Consider the following 22,666-nt stretch of genomic DNA (forward strand, 5'->3'; position numbering starts at 1 on the left):
TGCCACTGAATTGCCGTGGCTGGGGTGTAGTGCCACTGAATTGCCGTGGCTGGGGTGTAGTGCCACTGAATTGTCGTGGCTGCAGTGATGACATAGAGAGAATGGCAGCTGAACCAAGTAGGAATGTCAGGTTGTCCTTATCAACCACAAACCGCATGACCATACGTGAAGAACTAGCAGGCAGCTCCAGGTTGAAGAGAACTGGAAAGCCCCGAGCAGCAAACACAGTGGGAAACCTCTGCAAGCTTTTCACAGGTGGATGGGACATTCCAGTCTGCAAGTCGTTAGCCAAACGTGGAAAAATAGAAAAGCTCTAACGTGAATCCTTAGTCAGAAGTTGTTTAGAGAAGCTTTCAAATAAAACGTGTTCAATTAAATAATGTGTCATTTCCCCAAGTGTTCGAAAGTAAAGGGGAAGTTCGTCACACTTGGCGTCTGCAGAACGCAAAGACAGCAGAGTCACGGATGTGTAAAATCCATGCTACTTTAAAATGTGGTAAATCAGTTTGTGGTATGTTCCACAAAAACACTGAAGGATTAACTTCCTTGTGCCTTTTTCTGACAAAGTGCAGAATTCTTTCCTTAAAACTGTGTTGCTTCCACCTAGAAGACACTGACGGGGGAGAACGGATGACAGAGAGGAGTGAAGAATTTGATCCCCTTGTGCATAGAAGCAAAATCAGTACTTAGAACTGTGTGGTACAATAGAGAAACTGAGATAAACTCCCCTTATTCTGTGGAATAAGGTGCTTCCCTAAGCACCTATCAGCAACCTGTACTCTACCCATGACTAGCATTTGGGGTCCAAAGTCTGAAAGAGCTTCCGCATCAGCCATGTTTGGGCAGACACGCTAAGAATGTTCTTCTCAAGGGTGTTTGACCTTCACTGGCTACCCACTGAGAACTTACAGGCAGCCCAAAGAAACAACCTATGTTTCCAAAATAGGGAAGGGGAATAAGTGCCAGAAAAATAGAACTCTGACATGACCCGAAGAGCTGGACAGAGCACAAATGGGGAGGTCTGCGGAGGGTCTGAAAAGCACACACGACACCATACAGCAAAAAAAGAGCAACGAAGCCTCAGGCACGCTCCAACTCCAGATTCTGCCGAAGAAAAGACACCAATTCGGCCCTCAGAATGTTTTCAGATGCTCAATACTTGAATCTCAGTGAAATGTAACAAAATTTAGGTGCAGTACAGGGACCGACTATATTGAGCCAACCTCATCTCTAGCAGTTTGATGGAAGCCGCCCCCAGTTCTCTGTGGGAAATACTAAATGTGCTTCTATCACATCTCCTTTAGAGACTGTGCTCAGTGCAAAACAAGAAATAGCAGGAAAGAAGCAGAGAACTATTACCCGCAGGACACAGAAGCAGGCACAGGATGTACTTACATTGGAAATGATGAATGGGGACTTGGAAACAGACTTGAAAAATGTGTGTGGACAACTGAGATTTTGAGCAGGAGAAGGGAAACTTTATTAAGAATTAAGGGAAAATGCTGGACATAAAAAAAAAAACCAAACAGCATCCAAAATGGAGAATTTCACCAATGATAGAGGTGCACATGGGAATACATACACACATGCACACACACACGCATACACACGATATCAGTTGCAACAGGCGATATCAATAGCAGGTCTGAGCAACAATGTAAAACAATTTTGCCTAGTTAACATTATAGAACACTGCGTTGAGTCTTCGTGAAACACTAAGAAAAACCTGATCCCACGCTCGGCTGTGAGCCACCTCAGTAAATCTCTAAGGGGAAAATCATGAGAGGTATGGCACCTGACCACAACAGAACTGAACTACAGACTTCAGAAACCCAGGAGTCAGAAATGCTTGCTTATCTGGCATGTATAAGAACCATCAACCACAATACTAAAAAGACACTAGAATAGATCTAACCAAGGAAACTGGGCAAAGAGGAAAATACCAGCTCATTACAAGAACCAAAGCTGTTTCTATTCAACAAAGCCATGGCCTATTATATAAAAGAAAATTCTGAAGCCTGCATTAATGGAGTCTCAGGACTAATAAGTCGAGCAAGGTTGGAGAAATTTGGCCAGTGTGTAAAAATTAATTTCATTTCTATACATCTGCAGTGAAAACTCCAAAAACGGAAATAAGAAAATCTCATTTATCTTTATGGCAGACACTATTAAAGCTGATCCATTTTAAAGAAAAGCAATGCAGAATTTATACTCTGTAGACTCTAAACCATTGTTGAAAGACACTGGGTACCGCAGGAAGTGGAAAAAATGTGCACCGCCCACATCAGAGGATTTCCTGTGGAACGGTGGCAGTCAAGACACTGTGACATTGAGTAATGAGATCTACCCAGGCCCAGAACAGAGTCCACGGTCTCTCACAGATAGCCCCGCTGGAGAAGTTCACAAGTGGTATTGGGAAAGGAGACACCTTTATGAAAAATTAAGTGAAGAAATCTCAACACCCTTGATTATTCCATGTAAAAGTTATTTCCACAGGTATTGCTGACCACACATGAAGGCGAGAATGGTAGAAACATCTCAGGGCAACACAGCCCAGTGTCTGACCTGCTGCATGAGGACAAAGACCTCCTCGGGAGAGTACGTCAGGAGCAGAACATTAAAGACGTGATGATTTTTTATGGAAGGTAAAAAATTTCAGACATATACGGGCATTGTGAAATAAGCAGGCAAATTCTAGACCAATATGCAATTCTCGTGCCCAACAAAGGACTTGTATTTAGTGTATATAAAATCTAATAATAAAGAAATTGTTCAATAGGTACTAGCAGAAATCCAACTTAAACATGAAAATGTACTCAAAAATTAAAACCACCACAAATACCATTCCACACTTACTAGAATGTCAAAAAGCAAAACCTGAAAAACATGGAATGTTAGCAAGGGTCTTGGATCCCAAGAAGCTGCATGGGTTGGTGGCAGGAATTATTAAAACTGAAAGGACCCTTCACAGCTAAGTGTCTATGGGATCCAAGAGTCTGTCCTGAGGTGTGTACCTTTAAAAAAAAAAAAAGTGAGAAAAACCTGGCGTGCACTGTGGTCCCCGTACTTCAGAGGTGGGAGGAAGGGAACTGGGGATTTGAGGTCAAGGTCAACCACGTGGTACACTCAAGACCTGCCTGGCTGTGGAGTCTGACTCACACAGGGCAAACCGAAATGTGAAAACGTATTCACAAAAGGTTTGTCCTTAGCTCCTCATAGTCCCTATGCTCAAAGCATTAAAAGGATTTTAAAAAGGGAAGCAAAACAAACAAACCAACAAAAAAACCTTGAAATTTCTATCAATGGAAGCAGGGATTATTAATGTTGAGAGACTTTGAAATGATTATACGTGGAATATTACTCAGCAATGGAAAACAAGAAAGTCTAGAGGTAAGAAAGAGCTCACGATTTAATCTCCAATGCATTATATAACCCATAACAAAGGAAGATATAAAAATATGAAATGTATGATTATACTTATGTGAAAGAAGCAATAAACACAAATATATGCTCCGAGGCGTCACAACAAATATGTCATTCTGGGTGGAAAACTCAAGTCCAAGGAGACACAGGGCATTTTCTGACAGAATAAAAACTTATTTCAAATATCTACACGTGAAAGCTCATCAATTTGAATCCTTAAAACCTGGACATTTTAGCAAATATGAGTCATTGTTATAAACATCAATTTAATGGAAGCATAGACACCTGCAGGAAGGAAACAAATCAGAAATAGGTGTCCAGCTGCTGCTAAGCAGTCACACGATGAAGGATCGCTCCCCCCCCAACAAGGCAGTATGTGCAGGACCTGTCCCATTTCAGAGTTCGGGGTAAAAGTTGGCTAGATGCCGGGGCAGCTTTCTGGACGCTGACTGACACTGGCTTCACGGAGTTAGTGCTCATGAGAACGAACTATTGTCTAGAGAACAGGACGGTCCCTGAATCCCACCCAGGTCTCCTCTTCTTACCCTGTGCTCTGTTCTGCACCCAGACGTTTCTTCTCATTTTTCCCCCATGTTGCGACCCAGTTACAGGGGACCTCACGGGTGACTGAACAGATACTGACAGCTGATCTTCGTTCAGCCTCCGAAACTGCTCAGCCTTTCTGTTCATCTGGAACCTAGCGAGAAAACAAGGAGACCGTAGGGGACAGCTTCTGGCAACAGTTAACTCCAGGATCCAGTCACAGTTGACATGGGCTTGGAGACAACGCTCAGGAATGAGCCAGAGCCAGGTGGAGCCCATCCGTCGAGCGTTTGACGGCAGCTGACACTACATCCTCACCAGCTAAGACTGACTGCTCAGCTTTATTCCGCCTGTCCATCCCTTTTGTTTTCCCTCCGGGGTTCCAGATTATTGTGTGAACAACTCAGTTCCTTTCAGCGAACTCTTTTTCTCCTCGTAAATCACCCAGAGTTAATTTTGATGCTGGCGGTGAGAACTCTGACAGAACACTAACATAACAAGCATGCTAACACAGAGAAACAGGCATGGTGTCCCTCCTCATTAACCAGACTCCACAGCTAAGTAAAAGGTTCTGGACTTCCTGTGGGGAAAATAAGGAACTCTTTTGTAACATCCTGGATTCTAGTCATAGACGGATACTTTTATGATGAATATCATATTTTAATGAGGAGATATTTTTGAAAGACTTACTGGAAAATCGGACTTAGTAATAATTTACATAATAGACGGCTGAGATTTTAGAGGGATGCCTTAAATCACATTATAAAGTAGCGACAGGCATTCGTGACTGACCACGGGAGAGCACATTGTGCCTCATTTGTAATGAAGGAAATGGTGGCATTTGCTACATCATTACCTGAAAAGTGTGAAGGCGTGCTCCCAACTTTTTCTCTTTAGAACTTTGTATTATACATGTTAATTGCAGTGTGTGTGTGTGTGCGTGCTTGTGCGTGTGTGCGCGCGTGCGCATGTGTGTGCGTGGCATGGTGCTGGAGTGGGGGCCAGAAGACAGCTGGGAGTCAGTTCTCTCTTTCTGCCACGTAGGTCCTGGGAGAACAAATTCACATCTTCAGACTTGGTGGTCGGTACTTGTACTTGCTGAGGCCTCTTCCTAGGTGGGACCACATGGTTTCTCACCTCAGCTTCATGGAGATGACTTTTCCATGAATACAAAGGCATGTTCCCACACAGAGTAAGGCAACGATGTCAGGTGGCAGTGAGGTTAACACAGGACTAAGCGTGATAACCGAATGCTTGTACCACAGAGTCATCTGTTCAGACGTGTGTTGTTTTAGAACTAAAAGATGCACAGGATGCTGTTATAAAGACAACCCAGGGAAAAGGACAATTTCAAAAACATCATAGTGGTTTTCATAGGAAGAAGACCACTGCTGAGCCTGGAGCACAAGCTGAGGGAAATGAATGCAGAGGAGGTAGAGTTAGAGCAAGCGCTGACTGACCACACCCAGGCCAGGCAGGCCATAGACAGGACAGTGAATTGTCTCTTAGAATGTTTGGGAGCCGCTGGAAGCTTACAAAAGCAGCTAGCCAATGTGTTTGTCTTTAAAAGGTAACTTAAGTTGCTGTGAAAAAAAAAATCAACTGGAGAATGGTCAAAAGTCAGAAAAATAATTATAAAAGCACCGGAGATCATCTCCATGTACGGTTTGAAGCAGGGCATCAGGGTTACACAGCGAAGCTCTTGGTGCTGTAGATGCCAGAAATGAGTTTCTTTCTTTTCTTTTTCTTTATTATTTTTTTTTAATGAAATGACCATAGGTTCACGACTGATAGTAGCACATCCATTGATGGATAGCATGTTATGGAAATGACCATAGGTTCACGACTCATAGTAGCACAAAGAAGGAGAGGATGAAATGTCCAGATGGCAGGGCTTCAAATAAGGAAAGATGTTGTGGGATATTTGCACGCTGTGTGAAGATGTATTGCTGTGATTGTTGTAATAAAAAGCTAATCAGCCAATAGCTAAGCAGAGGAGGCTATTCCCAAGCCTAGTAATAAAACTGAAAGAGAAGGACAGTAAACACAAACAAAATATTCCTTTCTTTCTAGAAGTTGAAGATGTATATTTAGCAGATGTTCAAGACAAGATAAGGCATACGGTTTTCATAGAAATGTGTTTCCTGAACAAGGAACAAGAGTAGGAGTTGGCAGAGTCAAGGGTCCCTGGAGGGAGCTCCCTGGAGGGAGCGCTTTATCAAATCAGTACAGAAAAGGGAGGTAGAAACTGCCAGGAAGCCATGGTGGTAGTAACAGAGGTAGACAGAGATTAGTGTCTTCTGATGCCTGCATAAGGATGAGAAGAGATTATCTTGATTGACAGGGGAGTGCAACGTCCACAGTGGGTGGCACATTCTTAAGCAGGCAGGCCTGGGCTGTAGAAGGAAGCTATCTGAGCAAGCCAGTGAGAAAGCCCCAAGCCGAGGTCTTCTGTGGTTCCCACGTCCAAACTTCTGCCTTGAGTGTCTACCCAGATGGGTTGCGATCTGCAAGTGTAAACCAAACAAACCCTTTCCTGCCCTCGTTGCTTTGGTCAGAGTGATTTTATCACAATAATAGACAAAGCAACCTGAGCACAGGCCTACAGGCCAACCCAATGTAGAGAGCTCCGCATTGAGGCTACCTTCCCAGGTAATTCTATGTTGTATTAAGTTGGCAATTAAACTAATGCCATTTAATTATCATGAAAATTTGAAGCCTATTTTCTGATGAAGCCATCAGCTTCTCCTAGAACTTTTATTCTCTGTAGTATCATTGTATCATAATTATGGGATGTCTTCATTACTAGATTATGATCTTCATGAGACAGGGATTATTATTGTACATTACTAGAACTTAATGTTTAATCCGGTCAGTAAAACATAAAAGATATTTCATAAGCAACATTGAAAAGCAGAGAGCACAGTGCCACTATGTGTTTCCCTGTGGTAAAATCCTGAGAAGACCTACTTAAAGGCAGAAAGCCTTATTCTGATTCATACTTCAGAGGCTTCAGATCACGGGCGTTGACTCTTGCTTTGGGTGTGTAGTTACTACATGTTGGAACATAGATACTTACCTCAAAGCATCCAGGAAGCAAGAGGGGGAACTAAGGGGACCAAAACCCCTTCCATGGGCACACACAACCTTAGTAACGTCACTTCCTCTCATCATACCCCACCTCTGAACAGTTCAACTACCTTCTAATAACGGCATAAGTCGGTGATGATGCCTGTTAACCCATGACCCTTGGGAGTTTCCAACCCAAACCCTAGTACTCAGTGTGCAAGAGAAGGGGGATCACGGGTCAGTGCAATGGTGCTGACTAGAGAAAAGGAGTGAAGACATAAATTCATTTAAAAAAACTGTATGAAATATTTTCATTGAAAAAGGGCATGCATATTCACATACATACACTTTTTCATTTTCTGCATACCAACTCCCTCAAACACATGCCGCTGTAGAGTCAAGGCATTAATCGGAGTATGACTCAGTTTCCCAGAGCTCTGAGCATCTTTCACAAAAGTCTTTCTAAAATCAGTGTCTTCGGGTATTTATTTCTGTGGTCAATAAAATGAATTATAAGCTCACAACTCACTTTAAAGACAATAAAATGAAATTCTTCTAAGAATTTAAACTTATTTTCCCAGAAATAATGACTTTTTCCCATTTGTTTATATTGTTTTATTGATCAGGGTCTCCTTTAAGATAGGCTGTCTTTAAATTCTCTGTTTAGCTAAGGATGACTTTGAACTTCTGATCAGCCTGCCTCTGTCTCTCAAATGCTGGGATTATAGGCAGGTGCTACCATTCCTGTTTTTAATGCAGTGCTGGGATTTAATCCAGAGCAGGCTAGGCAAGCATTCTTCCAACTGAGCTATAGCACTACCCTTCATATATGTTTTGATGACTACATATGTGCATTCTCTGGTAATACAGTGATGTAAAATTCGTCACAACCAGCAGTTTTAATGCACTGTTTTCTCCTATGGCTAACTAAGTAGGCACCTATCAAATTTTAGTGAGCCTGACCATGGAATTGATCCTGAGCCGGGCAGGATACTGGACTCAGCTGTGGTGGCCTCTGGAATGGTCCTCTGGAATGATGGCAGCATGCCAGGTCTTCAGCCGAAACCAGACCATTTGCCCTGTCAGCTTCAAATTGAGCAAGAGTTCCACAATTTTACACTTGAGTGCAGGCAAGTCATGCAAGTGGATGGCAGCCAGACTCTCTGAATTACTGCTAACACAGGTCCAGAACTCAGGGTACTTTTGGAGGGAATCTCTCCACAAAGGGCCAGTCCCCAATCGGATTGCTGATATGACACTCGAGTGGCAGCCTGAGGTAGCTGTGTCAGGGAAGGATCTTTCCTGTGGATATATTTAATACGGCCACAATGTGATCAACCCAATTTAAGCGACTTGACTTGGACCACGAGACATCAGTGTATGATTCTTTGTGTACATCAGCGTATTGGTTTCATTTTTAAAAACAGGTTTTCCTCAAGATCATTCATAAAATTTCATTGAGAAACTGCTCCGCTTTGTATTGTTTTTAGGGATAAAATAAGTGTTGAGAGCATCCTTGGTTCATGAGTCTAGTGGAACAAGCTGAGGAAGAGAAATTGCACACCCAAGAGGCAACATACAGTATGCTTACTACTTCATGGCGTTATTAGCTATAATAATAGAGAAGCGTTTATATATTAATGGGCTGCCAAAGCTAAAAGGCAGGAAGTCATCTCAGTCATACAGTGCAACATGGTGGCATACTGTTTCATTCAGAATTGTGTATCTTTCTCTCTACCTTAAAAGAGACAGCCGAACGGCAAAGTCTTACACTCCCTCTAGCTTTTGATATAGTTAGGAAAATGGTAGACGTTCCTTTAACTGAAATCTCTGCAAAGTAACTGGTTAGAGAAGGTAGAATTTTTAATCCAACTTTTTAAAACTTAATATTTTATTATTTAATTAAAGCTATATAGTAAGAAGTGTTTTCTGTTGCACAACTGAGACCCTACTGGTTTTAAAGCAATTTCTATTTTGCTTCTGAAATAATACAAGACCTCTCTCTATATGATGGCCAAATAGGAAACGGCGACTTCCCAATATAATTTTATGGGAACATTAAAGAAAGCTACCAGGAATTCATAAATCTACCAGCACCTTCAATCCTGTTTTCATGCTACTGTCTCAGCTGGCGTGTTCCTTCAAAGAATCTGGGGCTCCACAAACAGCGGGCAATTAATACGTACCATAAAACAGCCATAAAACAATGATCCATTACAGATTCCACCCACCCCAAATTGGACAGAACAGAAACAAAAGTTTGCACTAGTGTTCAGGGTTCTTTTTTATTGTCTTTTTCACATAGATAAAAGTAAGGCTACTTTTTATGGGAAAGATCCATTGCAAATCCACTCTGTATAATGAATCAACAACAACATTTAGAGTTGAGTCAAGTAGACTGCATTTGAAATCCAGCATCATAAATATTCGGGATTAGTGAGTTGAGCTAAGAAAACAAGACTACTAGAAAGGAAGAAGGAACCCCTGTAGTAACAGCTAATAATTTATAAATTTTTTTTTAAAAGTGCTCTGGGAAAACACACAGTGTAGCCGCTTCAAAAAAGCCATCTGGGGAAGACTCCCAGTGCATCAAGTGCAGTGGGCTTCAGACTAAAAAATATCTGTAAATGTTCCAAAAATTGAAGTGTTAAAAATAGTCCTCTCCTTATTCAACTTCATGTTTACGGAAATATGTGACAGACAAGTAAACGAAGACAACAAAAGTTTACCTGGATTTTGGAACAGTAAACTCTAGATCTGTAAAAATTTCCTGGTTTGTACAGAAAGGCCAATGGCTGACCTTCATTGATCGATTTCTACATAGCTATAAAAATACAGTATCAAATCTTTTTCCAATTCCCCTCCAACTGGGGGAAATATTCTAAGTGGCGAATGTGCGGATGTAGCTGTGCATACCCCCAAGGGTACAAGCGCAGGTCACTTCTCTAGGAAAATTACTGTCTTTGTAAACATCTCTCTTCTACATCTGGACATTTCAGAATCGTCTTTGGTATTTCTAGGTGCTGAGCTTTCAGACAGAAACCCACAGGGTCTCTGCTGTGGAACTACGTAGACATCTTAAGACATAAATAAGGGAAATGCACTTGGAATAAGTTACAATTAGCTGCTTTTGCATAATTTTCAATAACTACAGTGTACGCCTCGTCACAGTTTTATGAGGAAGAATATGTCCTTTTCAACTCCTTAGCTTTAAGGAACACTTAATCATTTTGGCTGAAAATCCATTTCTGGAGAAGGTCTGCTGGGTTGCATGGCACTAGGTTTGGATGCTCTCCATTTGCTGAAAGGCACATCTTAAACAACGGGTTATACAGAAGTTGGTCCTGGAAAAAAGGAAACACACAACATACATTAAGTTTTAATGATTTACAGCTAAAAGTTAGATATGAAAATGACTTTACGGTTTCTCTAAAGGTGAAGGGAGATTTGCATAACAAATGTGTCCAATTCTCAACCTTAAGTCTAAGATCAACTAGAGCTGGTAAAGTATTAATGACTTTTGTTCATAACTCTACAGTTCACTTTACTGCTGTCTAGTCAATGTGAGTCACTTCAAAAACGAAGAGGAAAGTAGAGAGCAAAACCGAAATACATTTCAGGTATTTCAAATGGCCAACTTCAAAATCAGAAAAGCCAGTCTTATGGTATGCTATTATTACACAAAACTAGTTTTTGATAAAAAGTACTATGGTCAAGCTAAATCTTAAACATTTTTGAGAACAGGCGATCAGCCATACATTCTTTCGATTCCAGATTAATTTAAAATGTACTAAAACGGGGGAAGACATAACAATTCTATGTGAAAAGCACACTTTTTGTCCCTCTAAGGAATAAACATAGTTTTCAAAGTCTATTGTAAAAACTCTTTGAAAGTCAAGGATAAGGAACTAATTAATAGTTTATAGCCAGGCAGTGGTGGCATATGCCTTCAATCCCAGCACTCGGGGGTGGCGGGGCAGAGGCAGGTGAATCTCTGTGAGTTCGAGGCCAGTCTGGTCTTACAGAGTGAGTTCCACGATAGCCAAGACTGTTTTACAGAGAAACCCTGTCTCAAAAAATCAAAAATAAATAAATAGATAAAAATTATAGAAGTTTTTCACCTGCTTAAGACAGGCTTCAGCTTTACGATTAGTAGCTCTTACAGGTACTAAATCCCTAGATATATTCTCTTATCACCGAGGGAGCACATAAAAATAGCGGAACTATTGAAGGTGAAGTAATTTGATATATGGCACAGCAAAGCAATTAGAGCTATTCAAAATAATCTAGTGAATGGCTAAATGAGCCACAGTCAGTCACCTTCTGAATCTCCCATATCTGTTCTCCGGGGGCGATTGTCCTGTGACCTTTATAGACACACGCCTTCAGCTGGACGACCCCCGGAGCGGCATGAAGACATAACTCCTTCTGGATGTTGTGCCGGATTTCATGCTGAGCGGAGTACTCAAAGTACTGTGGGAAGGAGAGTGACATTGTTGACAAAAGGTACCTGTGTGAAAACCAACCAGCTCCCTACTAAACGGTCAGCTCCTGAGGTCTTCAACAACCGTGATACAGAGGTCAGAAGTGTAAGCAGGGTCCTTGTGACAGAAGACAACAAGCTCTTGATATTGTCCATTGCCCTCAGGGATTACTCCCTAAATATGGGAACCCTTCCTTTCCAAACTAGAAACTGCAAATTCCATGGCAGAATGGAGGCCGGCGGAAAGCAGCCCCGAAGTTCTAGAGAGCCGTTAGGTGGCTGCTGCTTCTCTCTCCCCCACGACAATCCTTCACCTCAACTGAGTCATTTGCACGAATCCACAAGCTATCATGGACTCTCAGAGATGCTTCTGTCCCTGTGAGATGGGTATCAAGCGTCCCTGCCCATAGCATTCCGGAAATCACTAATCGAATGGGTTGATAGGCGTAGAGCACTTTCAGCAAAGACGAACACGCACGCGTCAGCACTTGGTACACTGCAGCTTTTTTTAACTAATGTGTAGCTCCACAACCAATTAACGAGTCTCTTAAGCTCTGCTGAATTTTCTTCTCGGATGCCATTTCATTCATGCTTACTCCTCCGTCTTCACTTCTCTGACTCGGATCACCTCTTAATTTATCCTGCAGTGTCAACCTCTGACCCAAGGATGCATCCATCCTGTCAGCTGCTTGGAAGCCCTTTAAAGCTCTGGCTTAATAAATTGGCTTCACAAAAATCACCTGTGTTGCTCAAGGCTCCTCCCCACCCCTGCCCGCTATGTGACACGTGCAGTGTTCAGGACTTACTCTCACGGCAGGCACTGCCTCAGCTGTAGCAGACCGTGCTCATTTAATATAAACCAACCTCTAAAGAATAACCCAAGAGTTCGGTCTATTGCCAGGCTGTTGCTTGGAAATCCTTGACCCTTTCCTGGTTTGCTAACTTGTTCTCATTCCTTAGGGACTAGATGAAGTCCTATTTTACCTCTTTATTTCTCCTCAGTTTTTCCCTGAGGAAAAATATAGTGGAAAACTATAACTTTCAAGACTCCCACAAGACACCAGAGCTAGCCTGTCCTATGCTACTAGAATTACATGCGTGGCTAGTTGGATTCTCTGTGAGCCAAGGCTAAACATTGAATTATCTAGTGACAGTCACTGTCGTGGAAGACACTTTACTGTCTGAACTATTGTCCCAGCCCCATAATAAATCAAATATTTAATAATGTTGGCGGTTCTAAGGATGAAATGTGTTAACATAATTGATTATGAATAATGCAATAACGCCTGTTAGCACTAATAGTTATAGCGCCCTTGTTATATGCTAGGCAGGCACTGTGCTAGAGGAAACACTCCACAAACATTAGCAGAACCCAGAGCCTCCACCCCAGCTCCTTGTCTCAGTCTCACGCTTAATTTCTCTCTCTCCTACAAGTAAAACATTAAATTGGTTTTATAACCAACTTTTCAGGGGGAAGCACTGTAGAAAGTAACTTAAGAAGGAGAAAGAAACAACACTCTAACTATTCCTAACAATTTAAATTTTAAGTAATTTAAATTAAGATAAGCCTTAAGAACTCAAAAACAAGAAGAAAGGCTATTACATATTATTATTTAAGGGTCACTAAGACGAAACTTGGAAGGAAAGGAAAATAGTTAAAAATAATTTGGTAGCAAGGACAAAGTAAATAAGTAACCAGCTGAAATTATGGGAGGCATGCTCTAGTGGCGAATATGTGCATGAAATATTAACTGTCATAAGGCTGTAATGACATAACTGCACTGGGCCAGAACAGTCTCCAATCCAGCCACAGAACAAAAATAGTTTCTTTGCTTTGCATTCAGAAATACTGTTATATAAGGATTACAAGTCATAAAACACTATTAAAAGATCAAAATGGAAGAAAAGGAGAAAATGCTCAAATTAAATGAGACGTCTGAATTTTAGTTCTCAAGGGACTAAAATTTGCTAAATAGTTGAGGGAAATAATTGATTAAAATAAAACAGGACTGCCTGAAAGTGAGTTGAACAAGGACACCAATAGACATGCCAAAGTGGACAGGGAAAAGCCCACTGAGGCCTCAACCCTACTGAAAGAACCATAGGCAACAGAGGAAAGCTGGGAGCCGGTTAGCGGTCTTTCCCAGGGAAAAACACATGAAGTGGTTGTGTTCCCAGAGCCAAGCATATGTACAAGTAACATTATGCAGAATAAACAGGTTATATTTAGGAATTTATATGTATACACATATATGCATGCAATGGCAATTAGGGAAAAAAGAGCCCATGAATCTGAGGGAGAGTGGGGAGGGTTATATGAGAGGGTAGAAACGGAAGGGGGAAATGCTAAAATTTTATTAAATCTCAAAAATAAAAAATAAACACATAAAAGATATAAGTGCGTTAGGATGACAGAAGCCAGAGCCATCTTAAAATACAAGCCAGATCACATTATTCACCCACTCAAAAACCTCTTGATGGCTTCTGTTGAGTTCAGAATCAAATCCATCTTCCTTAATAGGTTTGCAGAGCTCCATACAACCAGGTTCCTTATCAGCATCTCTGACCTCATTTCCCTCACTCCTTGCCTAGACCACTGCGCGCTGGCCATGCTGGCCTGCTGTGTTCTCTGAACCTCCTCTACATGGCTGCTCTCACCCAGACCTCCTTCAAGATGCTCTTCTCCCCGAATGCTTGACTCCATCTCAGATGACTGCTCCACAACGATCTTCTTTAACTCCAAGTCCAACCTCTGAATCCATCACTCATATTATCTCTTCCTGCTCTATCTCTGTTAGCACCACAAACTACATTATAGTTTTCACTTCTTATGAAAAAAAAGCTTCTGTGACACAGGTTTCACAAGGTCAGTCATGACTTTCAAATCTTGCAACAGGACAAGGTGCATATGAAGTTATACAAATATTTTTAATAACTGAATTTCCTCCTCATATTTATTAAAGACAGCCTATTCTATTGATAATTTAAAATTAATTTTATAATTCGCTACAAAGATATCTACACAGAAAAAGATAATAGAAAAGCATAAAACTAACACTCACGCACTATATTTTTAAGATAGTACCCTGCAGCAAATTATTACAAAAATAGTAGTAATAATGCATGTTAAGATAATTGTTATTCTGGAGAGACCTTGAGAGAAATGCCTAAGTATTTACAATCATGATAATATATTTACAAATGAGGAAATAAGCAAATTGTTATTTACAAAATAACAATTATTTCTATAACTATTCTTATGTAGAAAGAAAGGAAAAAAAACAAAAGATTGTATATGGTCAAATAAAGACTGAAACCAATTAAGCTGAATTTAATGAATAGGAAGATGTGCAGAAACAGACTTGCCAGGAGACACATTGATCCTTTCTTCCTAACACTGATACTTTCTTTCAAAGCCCTGTAGAAGTACGTACACAGTAGCACAAACATGTAAGCCTGTGAAAATCCTGTGCCAACACACAGGCAATTCCCAGAAAAGAAAAAGTTCTAGATGTTTTTCTTTGTATATCCTTCCTTATACTCTGCCTATTTCCTTGCCATTCCACTAAACACCTCTCAATAGAAAGTCTCAGATGTTATCTTTCTCAGAAAAGTCCATGGGCTCCTCATCTAATCCGGAGGCGGTTTGATACATCCACAAAGCCCCTGGATTCCTTACTCCTGACCTGATGTTACTGACTGCAGATGCTGGTCCTACAGATTAGGTTCCTAATGGAGCTAGGAGCCAATGGATGAAGCTCACCCAGGGCTCACTTGGGGAACTAGCTGACTGTGCAGAAAAACAAATCTTTCTCTGAGCTAAACTGCTAAGGATAAGGTCAAAATAAGCTAAAAGCTAGAAACTTAATAATTTCTACAACTTTAGTAGGCTAGGTAGTAACAGATCACATTTGCTCTTAATAGAAAAAATTGAGTGGAAACAAGGATGTCAGTAATCAAAGAGAAAAAAATGGGGGTCAGTGAGAAAAAGGATTTAGATTCAGTGTCTGAAACAGTATCTCTGCCCTCAAAGGACTTTATAGTGCAGCTGTGCCAGCATTATCACTGGAAGCAATTTGCTATTACTGTATTAGTTGACACTGCCTTCCCCGGATGACTCCCAAAGCCTCCATACCGACAGTCACACAAGGTTGAGAGCTACATTAGACATACACAACATCAAATAACAATTTTCTGCTTTGTTTTTGGTCCTTTCTGTTGATCAAGTGGGTAACTCCAGATTACTTTCCCAGCCAATGGAAATACCCTACATAGTTATGCTTAGCTTGAAAACATCCGCACGGCCATGTGCCTTAGTGTCAAGCTGAGCTGCGGCTTCTGAGGAACACCCAGCACCTGACCGTGTCCGGAAGCGCTCACCTGGTTTCCGCCGAGTCCATGGCACGTGTACAGAATCAACGGTTTGCCTCCCTGGTTATTTTCACCAACATCCAGACACAGAGGTTGACCGACACTCTTAATCTAAGTAAAAGATTTAAATTATATATATATATATATATATATATATATATATATATATATATATATATATATATGCAACTGCACAGTTTTTGTTTTTCAACTAATTTCAGGGAAGTGGCATTAATAATGGAAAACCCCAAAAGCAGTAAGTTAAAAGGTATGGGAGGGAATTTATCAAGGAAAAGGGGGAACATAAAAATACTCACATATCCAGATATAACAGGATTAAGGTCTGGTACATACACTTCTGGGTAAATGGTATTCAGGTACCATGTAAAATTTTTACACTGAAGGCGCTTCTTTATCTCAAATCTTTTTGAAAGGTCACCAAATGATTTCTGGAAACAGATGAGAGCATGAAGGGAGTTCTCAATCAAATCGGCTCTGATGAATCCTTCATATGGTCCTATTTGCATTGACATTTAGGTATTCGGTAGAACTCTGGATGCAGGATGAACAATAAATGGACCATTCGTTCAAGCAACGGGTGTGCTGCCTGCCTGGTCCCTGGTGGTTAAAAGAATCAAGTCCCCCGGAGGGCTGTAATACACTTTGCTTGTGGACAGGATGTCTAAAAAACAAAGGTCTCCCAAAAATGCTGAGGATGTGGGGCTGATTGTGGGAGAATTCTGAGCTCATCCCACCTCTTTACTTAAAAATGACCCCGAGAGCGAGGTGTGTGAAGAAACACGTGCAGACAAACAGTGCTAAGACGCAGTGAGATCAATATCTCTTTGTAGTCAAGTGCAAAAAAAATAATCCCCAAACCGCACAGTCGGGTGTTTTCTAATTTAAGTGTTTTAATCTCAACAAAATTCCCAACTGGAACTTGAGTTGAAAAAGGCAATTTTGAGTTAATTGTATTTTATTTTCCTTTATTTTCAGGGGCAAGGGAAACAATTAAAAATGCCGGAATTTTATAACACTGTTTAATCTTAGTCTATTAGGAGAACATGAATAAGTTATATGCACATTTATTATTACTATTTTATAGTTATTATTATTACTATCATTTGTGTGTGTGTGTGTGTGTGTGTGTGTGTACACGTGCCATGGCTCATACATGCAAAGCCTAATGACAACTGGAATCAGTTCTCTCCTTCCATGGTGTCAGTGCCAGGGGTTGAATTTAGGCTATCAGGGTTGGTGACAAGCTCCTGCACCAGCTTGATGGCCCTACGCTATTTATTTTAAGGTTTAAAGTTTAAAGGCCTACCTTCAAAAATACTTTTTAATCACCCCCCCCTCCAAGGTGATTCAAGCAAAAAAAAAAAAAGTTTATGGACTTGGGATAGTCTTTAACTGTCGTTTCATTACTTGGCCCTCACTTACTTGCTTAACGATTTTTGCTGCATCTGTGTTTCTCCTATAAAATATTTCCTTGTATTCATCCATCCAGACTTCTGCAAGGCGAACTTGGTTGCGAGCAATCACCTGCGTGCCTTTTGGGAAGGTATGAGGGCTTTTGCTGCGAAAAACATGTCCAACAACAGAGCAAGGCATAATCTCCAACTGCCCACCACATTGCCACACCTGATAATTAATGATATTTGTTTAAATTTACAGTATTTGGGGAAAAAACTGTTGCTTTAAGTTTACCTTTAAAATATCAATAAATACAAAATATAGAGATTTATTAGCGTGTTATAAAGTCTCTATGCCAGTTCAATTTATGCTCTATAGATGTAAACAATGGTTTTAATAAATGAAATGAGAAATACAAAGAACAAACGCACATCTTCAGAAAGTAGGTTTACAAGAGCATGAGTTCTGAGTTCTTCATAAAAACTAATTCCAAGTTTTCTTTTTGGCCAATAATTATGCAAGTGTTCTAATATGCAGAGAAAAACAAGGTTCTCTGGTGTAGCTGACGTCCCTCTTAAACACATGGCCACTTACTGAAACTACACACTTTTTCCTAAGAAATGAACTAGCTGTCTGGGTACAAAAGAACCCAGACTCTATTTCCTCTTTGGATATTCAATTTGGTATTAAAGAAAACCATTTTGAGAAAGCTATCATTGCTAGAATATAACCCAATATATTTTCAAGGGAGTTTTTCATATTGAAAAGCCCACATCTATGTAGAATGTGTCTAAAATTCGCAGTAGTTCTAAGTAAAATGTCCTACTGGTCAGTTCCGCCATCAACAATCAGTAAGGAAAAAAAAAAACCTAAAATGAAGCCATGCTCAAAAGTGGACACTAGAACTGAGACAAGTGGCCGAAATCTCTTTTTTCCCCCATTAAAATAAATCAGATGGCTCAGTGACACGTTCAGTTCAACAAGCTGCATTGAGACTCAGCCTGGGCTAGGGCTGGAAGCAGAGTCAGCTTCAAAAAGACCCTTGCCCTTCAGCAGTTCAGATGTGGCAGGGCCCACAACTGCCGGTGTGCAATGGAGCCTGAGCCAACACATAAACCCAACTCCCAGGGCTTTCCCCCACCACATTCCAACCTAAAGGACAAAAAGTGAGTGACATGGTTGCCACAAAAATGAGGTCATGAAGTTGAATATATGAAGCACATGTCATGACTACTAAAAGCCTGTTTGGTTTATATTAATTTATGACATGCATTATGAAAAGAGCAGTTCATATGATGCAAAGAGTTAAGCCTAGTGTCCTTTACAGTTATAAATAAATGTTTTCCATACTGACTCCCTTGATAATCAACTCATTTCCTGAAGCACTAGGTTTAATTATATTTATCTTGGCTGGAATTCAGTAGCTACAAGTGCATTAATTGGTGTTATTGCCTGGACACAGGAGTTTAACTGATTCCTCTTGTTACACTGGCAACCATGAATAAATATATCAAGTTACAACTTAAATGGAAATAGCCTCATTGCCAATTTTCCAGCCATTACATTATAGAAAGCACTAAATACATAAAGACAGCATACATCTGCAACGGTCTGTATGAGCCGATCCGAACACAATACATCACACTGTTTGACATGTATGCTATGTTTAATCTCCATAAACTTACTCTGAATGACATTTCTATATTTTCACCTCCCCAGATTTCCATTTCTTCATCGTAACTTCCAATATGCTCAAAATATTCTTTAGATATAGAAAATAGGCCTCCTGCGAAGGTGGGGGTCCTGAAAAGAAACACACGGCCAAAGTTTGATACGGAAATTGAACAGGTTGAAAGGCTGTTTCAAGAACCAAACTGACAATAGAGGTGAAGAGATACCACATTTTAACTCTTTTATGTAGATATAGAATAGCTGAAATTTTTTTTCCTCACAGTTAAGGTTGTGGGGGAAGTGAGAACTTTAAAAATGTCATCTTTCATATTATCATTTCCATCCTTAATCTGCTTTAATATTCTGAAACTATACTTTATGAGGACATGAGAATTCACCTAATCTCAATGGCTTCTCCTATTGTGCAAAAGAGCCTCGTACATTACTAGTCTACATAGAGAATGTATTTTTTTTCTGTTATTCAGGATTATCACACAAACAAAAGACATATGCACATGCAGCGTTCGGTGCTCCTGGCGTGAAGGTAAGACGTGGCGGCAAGCAGCTTACTTGATTGGGTAGGTTTCATCTTTCCTCCTTTGCTTCTCATGATCAGGAAGCGATTCCCAGCCGAAGGAGAGGCTCCAGTCAAAGTTTCCACGGTTATGGTTGCTTCCATACGGAGAAGGCTTGTTGAACTCAAATGTGTTTAGATCTATGGATGCAATGTCTGGACTCACCACGGCAGTGTAGTTCTCAGCTATTCTGGCCAGCAGAGGCTCCAACCAACCATAGAAGCACTCACCTGCCCAAAACAGAAGCTACGGTCAAGTTCATGGAAATGATGAAAGAGTTTCCTGTGATATTACAGGAAAGTTTGTAGAGAAATTAGAAAAAAAAAGATCATCTGTGTTCTGAATATACACGCATGGGTGATTTCTTTCATCTTAATTATAATAGGTAAAATGATGTAATTAAGAGTATATGGTGTGTTTTGATATACACGCTTGTAACATATTGTTAAAAGTTTACTATTATCAAGCCAATTAAGCTATCTACCCATCACCTCACTTGGGGGGGGGCGTTAGGGAAGAGAAGGGGGAATTCGTGAGCCCTACTTCTAACCATTTTAAAGTACGCAACACAGTATTAACTATAGACACCACGCTGTACAATAGACCTCTATAAGCAGGGACTTCTCAAGGGCTCTTATTGTGAGAATAGGATTAAAGAGGAAAAACAAAATCAGGAAAATTCTCCTAAGAGATGAGATTTTCCTCCTAGCATAGCAGATGGGCTCTAATGTATTTACCATCCTTGTTATGGGAGCCCTTTTCCTTTAAGATAAACTTTCCATTTAACCCTAAAATTATTCTAGCTTATTTAAATTTTTTGTCCCTTTGACCCAGTAAGGCATAGTAACTGAAAGCTTAATTTTTCTTCCTGGGTCTTAGGAGAAAGTAAGTCAGGAAGTTAGGATATTTTGAATTCAGTGACTAGAGAAAATCACCCAAAGCTACTATAGTCCTGATGGAAGTGGGAAAGGAGCGGAAGAGTCCCACAAAGGTCAGAATTATGCTCTTGGTCCACACCGCACCAGGTCACTCTCCTTCCCACAGCTAAATTTGTCAGCCGTGGCCTGAAAGGATCACTGTCTAGCAGGGGAGAATGCCAAGTCAGATCTTACCGCATTTTGGATTGGAAAAGGAAATACTAGAGAGTGCCATTGTCCTTTGAGAAACTTCCAGATCTCTATTCAGTTTCCAAAGGCTGGATTAAGAGCCTATCAGATGCAATGGCTTTCAAGAGAAAACAACCCCAAAGCCTTTCTGTGACAGTCAGTGTACCCTTCAACCCGTTCTTGGGTGGCGAGTTATCTACGAGCTAGGCAGTTCAAGTTCAAGCATTCGTAGGAAGAGCAAAACTCCCCAAACATATAGCTCCAGGGACCAAGCAGCATTTGTTAATACCTAGCATATCCATTGTACATGGATGAGATAGCAGGATAGCCCTTGCTGGGCAGAACAGATTCAACAAATCTTTAATAGAAAAAAAACACCCTATAAACATTACAAGTGGCAGTATTGAGACAAAGTTCAATGATAGTACTGATCATGTAGGTAAAAAATTAATCTCACAGTGTAAGAATGAAAAACTGCAAGGAGAAATTCCTTTTGCTGTTCCTTTTTCTTAGGGCAGAATGAACTCCTGGGCTGAGGGAGGAGCCCTAAGTAAGAATCACCTGCAAGGAAATCTGGCTATTAAAAACATTGAGGCGGTAAGGGCTCTATATGTGAAGTTTGTATACAGAGTCGTTAGCCGCTAGGCCTGCCAGAGCTAACATCAGTAACACATGCTATTCAGAAGACATCTAAAGAAAAGTAACTTTGAGATGAAGGGGCAGAGGGAGAAGGTTATGAGCCTGCTACGCCCAGGCACTTACAGTGAGCATCCAAAAACGTGAGCGTCTCCGCAGTAGCTACTGCTGCCCCTAGCAACCGAGCAGTGATGAGGCCTTTTCTTTCTTGCTGTCTGACTATTTTCACTATAGAAAATTGTTTGATATACTTCTCTAGTTTTTCATGTAAGTAGTCTGTAAAGAAGAAAAAAAATTCCAGTTAACTTTTTTTTAAAAAAAGATATTTATTTTTATATCTAACACCTGAGAGGTAATGAAATCATGAGGCAGTGACCCTTCTAAATCTATGTCAACATTTGCTCATTCTGCCAGTAAAAGCAGCATGACATTACCTTTAAGTCTTTGAGGAAAATGAGACTATGTATACAAATTATAACTCACGTCATGCCTACGGTTATAATTTGTACTTATTCTGTCCACTTCACAGGAAATCCATGCACTATGTTAGGGACAAGAGAGAGGCTGACATGGAGAGGCCCCAGGAGTTCAGAAAGCTTCGCAGTAAGAACTGAGCTGAATGGCTTTCAGAGTCAGAGAAACAGATTTTAATAAAAAAATATTCAACCAATATTTAAACTGGCACTAAAATTTGAGAACCATGACAAGGAATGCCAGGCAATCAATACGGTTCACTAGCGGTGAGACAGTGGTCAAAGCAGCTCACTACCCACATGCCAAGCAAAGGGCAAGCAGGGGTTGCCTAGAGCAGTAGTAGGTTGGGGACACTTCACCGTCAGCACAAACTTGAAGAGGCATGTAAGGTCGCTAAAAACAGACAAAGCTATATAACATAAATAGCTCAGAATACCAAACATCTGAGGTTGGATAGGATAAGTAAGGAGCAAACGTGGAGGAAAAAAGGTAAAAGGAAACCAGAATCAAATCCATCTAGTGCTGTTCAGACTTGTGGGCATCTTCAGGCAACCCTTTCACCATCAGATTGTCTTTGTCGCTGTGGGCCTTTTGCTTGCTCCAGACATGGTCTTGCCAGATGTGGACAGGGTGGTCCTTGGGCTTCAGCTTGCAGATTCCTGGCATTACAGCCTTATACCAAGGCATCCAGCTTGCCATTACATCCTTCAGTTCTTGTTAATATGTAATTTAGCGTAAGCGACCTAAACTACAGAGGACCCAAGTTCAATTCCCAGCATCCACATGCTGGCTCACAACTATCTGTATCTCTGCTCTCGGGGGATCTGACCCTCTCTTCTGGCCTCCTTGCACTGCATGCATGTGATGTACAAACATACATGAGGCAAAACACCCCCATT

At 40.7% G+C, this 22,666-nt stretch overlaps 1 protein-coding gene across 2 annotated transcripts in view; it reads right to left on the reverse strand.

Moving 5' to 3' along the window:
- Nucleotides 1–9,317: 9,317 nt before the first annotated feature.
- Galnt3 (polypeptide N-acetylgalactosaminyltransferase 3) overlaps nucleotides 9,318–22,666 on the reverse strand; it is a 35,915-nt gene continuing 22,566 nt past the window's right edge. For both annotated transcript variants that reach the window (XM_005346497.2, XM_026789444.1), the window contains 8 exons: nucleotides 21,420–21,569; nucleotides 19,547–19,781; nucleotides 18,991–19,108; nucleotides 17,333–17,533; nucleotides 16,207–16,338; nucleotides 15,899–16,000; nucleotides 11,356–11,508; nucleotides 9,318–10,379 (listed from right to left, as the gene is read on the reverse strand). In XM_005346497.2, the coding sequence (XP_005346554.1) occupies nucleotides 10,257–10,379; nucleotides 11,356–11,508; nucleotides 15,899–16,000; nucleotides 16,207–16,338; nucleotides 17,333–17,533; nucleotides 18,991–19,108; nucleotides 19,547–19,781; nucleotides 21,420–21,569 (1,214 nt within the window). In that variant the 3' untranslated portion in view covers nucleotides 9,318–10,256. The remainder of the gene's footprint in view (nucleotides 10,380–11,355; nucleotides 11,509–15,898; nucleotides 16,001–16,206; nucleotides 16,339–17,332; nucleotides 17,534–18,990; nucleotides 19,109–19,546; nucleotides 19,782–21,419; nucleotides 21,570–22,666) is intronic.

This window comes from Microtus ochrogaster, chromosome 4, assembly GCF_000317375.1.
Source record: "Microtus ochrogaster isolate Prairie Vole_2 chromosome 4, MicOch1.0, whole genome shotgun sequence".
Classification (NCBI taxonomy): domain Eukaryota; kingdom Metazoa; phylum Chordata; class Mammalia; order Rodentia; family Cricetidae; genus Microtus; species Microtus ochrogaster.